The 2,745-nt window shown below is 70.6% G+C and overlaps 2 protein-coding genes across 2 annotated transcripts; one reads left to right on the top strand and one right to left on the bottom strand.

The window, feature by feature from the left end:
- Positions 1–27: 27 nt before the first annotated feature.
- MNEG_15980 (hypothetical protein) lies at positions 28–875 on the top strand (the record flags this gene model as incomplete). The annotated part of the gene is made up of 2 exons (XM_014035550.1): positions 28–217; positions 604–875. 2 exons carry the CDS (start codon positions 28–30, stop codon positions 873–875), a joined length of 462 nt encoding a protein of 153 aa, XP_013891004.1.
- A 1,396-nt stretch (positions 876–2,271) lies between these two features.
- MNEG_15979 (hypothetical protein) lies at positions 2,272–2,526 on the bottom strand (the record flags this gene model as incomplete). Its single annotated transcript, XM_014035549.1, has 1 exon — positions 2,272–2,526. One exon carries the CDS (start codon positions 2,524–2,526, stop codon positions 2,272–2,274), a length of 255 nt encoding a protein of 84 aa, XP_013891003.1.
- Between the last annotated feature and the right edge of the window lie 219 nt (positions 2,527–2,745).

The following is a 2,745-nucleotide window of genomic DNA, read 5'->3' as shown; positions in this document are numbered from 1 at the left end:
CTGCCGCCCCATCCCACCCCCCAGCGCATGATCCGGGCCAAGCCCATGCTTCTCAACCTGAGCACCCAGAAGCTCGCCTCAAAGTGCAAGGCCCTCATCTCATTGGAAGGCTTACCTGCGACCGCCGCCTCGGAGATGGCCGCGGCCGTCCCGGGCGTGCTGCTGCTCGCGACCGCGAAGCTGCAGCAGCGGTGGCTGTTCCTGCGCGCCGCGGCGGGTGCGCGGGTCCGCGCGTGCGGGCCGGGGCCTGCCTGGCTCGGGGGCCGGCGGCGGGCGGGGGCGGGCACGGCCGGCCGCGCCGGCACCCCCGCCTAGCAGCGGAGCCGCAGCTTGACCGCCTTGTTACGCCTGCACAGCTGGGCCGGCGCCGGCCCTCCTTGCACTTTGGTCCGCACACGCCTGCCTACCCCAGCGGTCTTGCACTTGCGTTGCCCACACCACCCCCACACCAGCTGTCTGTGGTCCCCCCTCCTCACCTAACCCCCCAACCCCAAGCACAACTCAGCCGCAGCCCCCCTCGCGCTCACACCTTCCCCACAGCAGCCGCTGACTCTTGCCCCTTTCCCCCTCGCCCCCCCGTCCTCTCCCGTCCTTCGAAACCAGCCATCTCCCCGCGCTGGCGCGCCGAGTGGCCCCGCCTCAGCCCCTCCTGCCTCGGCGTGCTCCTGAACAGCAGCGACCGCCGCCTCGCGCGGCTGCGCTTCGTGTACGCCGCCCGAGAGGCGGCCGGGGTGCCGCTCTTCAACGCCGTGGTGATGCCTGACGCCGCGTTTGCGACGCGGTTCGAGGGCCACGCGCGGTGGTGGGCGCGCGAGCAGGCCGGCGGCGGCGGCGGCGCGGCGAGCGGCGGCGGCGGCGGCGCGGCGCTGTCTTGAGGGGCTGAGACCCTCGGGTGGGCGGCTGCGCCGGGCGCGCCGGGGCGCAGCACGGCCCGCGCCACCTGCAACATGGCTGGCCGCGGCGCCGGTTCCAAACCAACGGGTGCGAACAGGGGCGTGTTTGGTGTTTTGTACGCGTGCTGCCTGCCAGCTCGCCCAATTTTTACGCGTCGGTCCGTTTGCGATTAGCGTTTACCGGACGCTGCCGCGCGGTATGTCGGCAGGGGCGCGCGCGCCTGCTCCGTCCTGGCAGCTGCCGGCGCCGCGCAGAGTGCCCACTATCTTTTTCCCAGCGCTGATGTCTTGAGCACCATACCCCCTCCCCTCGGCGGCCGCTCGGAAGCAAGGCGGACGCCGCTGCGACGCGGGCGCCGAACCCTGATGAGCCGCGCTCGATTCCTCAGCGCTGATCAGTCAGATCCAATCCGTCATTACATCCGGACAAGCACACGCAAGCCCACCCTTAGTCGTGGCACGTCGGCCGCATCTCGCACGTCCCCGCTCGATCCACCATCCCCACAGAAGCGGGGCGCAAACGCCCAGCCGCGTGCGCCCCAGCGGCAAGCGCAGCGATCGCAGCGCGCCGGCCAAACCCCTGCCCGCATTTCGCGATCTGATTCGTAGACGATCTATCCATGTAATCAATGCGCCACCTGCTGAGGCAGCCTGCTACACACGCTGCCTGCTCGACTCCCACCACAGCAAATCCGGCGGCCGGGCGCCGCGCCGCACGCCGCCGTGGGTCGGCCGCGCGCCGACGCCGGCCCCCGCTCTTTGCTACGAGGGCGTATAAGACCACCGGCCGCATTGCGGCCCGCGCTGCTTTGCGCTTGGGCACGCAAGGCGGCGGTGGGGGCCCATCACGAGGAGAGAGCGCGAAAAGGAACAAAGGCATCCTGCTGCGAGGCGGGCCGGCAGCTTCTCTCCAGCTGCTGGGCGCCGCCAGACCCTCCGAATGAAAAGCCCTGCAGGCCGCTGCCCGAGAGCAAAATCTGGGATGGAAAAATGAAGCAGTGCAGAGTGGCGGCCAATGCGCCCCCGCCCCGTCCCACGTTAGAGCCACGGCGGCGAAACAAGGGAGATGCGGAAAGGCGCCGCCGTCGCGCCGGCCGCGCTCTCAGCGAGAGCAGTTTAAACAAACAAATTGGCGAAGCCTCCCAATGCCATTGGCTTGACGCCTGCTTGCTTCACGCTGCCAAAAAACGCATGAGGGGTTCAAGACACTGCCGCCGTGGCGTCGCAGCAGGGCCGTCCGGCGCATCCGCAGAAAAGCCTTGCACTCCTGAAATACAAGTTGCAGATGCATCAAGACAGGTGGGGGCGTCACCCCTGCAAAGGCGCGAGTTCGGCACCCCTGCAAGGGCGTGAATTCGAAATCCAAAAAACCGCCGATTTACTGCTCAAAGTGGTCTGGCTGCTGCGCCAGGCAAGCCGCCACCACGTCTGCCGCCGCCACCCCCACCGCCTGCGCCAGCGGCGCCCGCCCCCGCACCAGCGCCCACGCGCCGCGCCGCGCGCCCGCGCCGGCGGCGCGCCAGCCGGCGGCCAGCGCGCGCGCATACAGCGCGGCCAGGTCGGGCGCCAGGGGGTGGCCGCCGAACCGCGAGAGCGCCCACTCGCCGTCGGCCGGGCCGAGAGCGCGCGCCATCAGCCACTTCACTGGCGGGAAAAGCGGCGCGTATCCGAGGAAGTCGGCGAGAAGCCAGAGGTCCGCCAGATCGTCCTTGGACAGCGCGCCGGCGCGCCGGCCCGAGGTCGTCGGCGCGAGCGCGGCGGCGCTATCACCAGCAGCCGCAAGCAGCAGCTCTGACTCTAGCTCCGCTTGCTCCGCCGCCGCCGCCGCCGCCGCCGCGGCGGCGCCGACGTT

Source organism: Monoraphidium neglectum (genome assembly GCF_000611645.1).
Source record: "Monoraphidium neglectum strain SAG 48.87 unplaced genomic scaffold scaffold05852, whole genome shotgun sequence".
In the NCBI taxonomy this organism is placed as follows: domain Eukaryota; kingdom Viridiplantae; phylum Chlorophyta; class Chlorophyceae; order Sphaeropleales; family Selenastraceae; genus Monoraphidium; species Monoraphidium neglectum.
The sequence above is the reverse complement of the archived record's forward strand: the minus strand, read 5'-3'. Positions and strand labels throughout refer to the sequence as shown.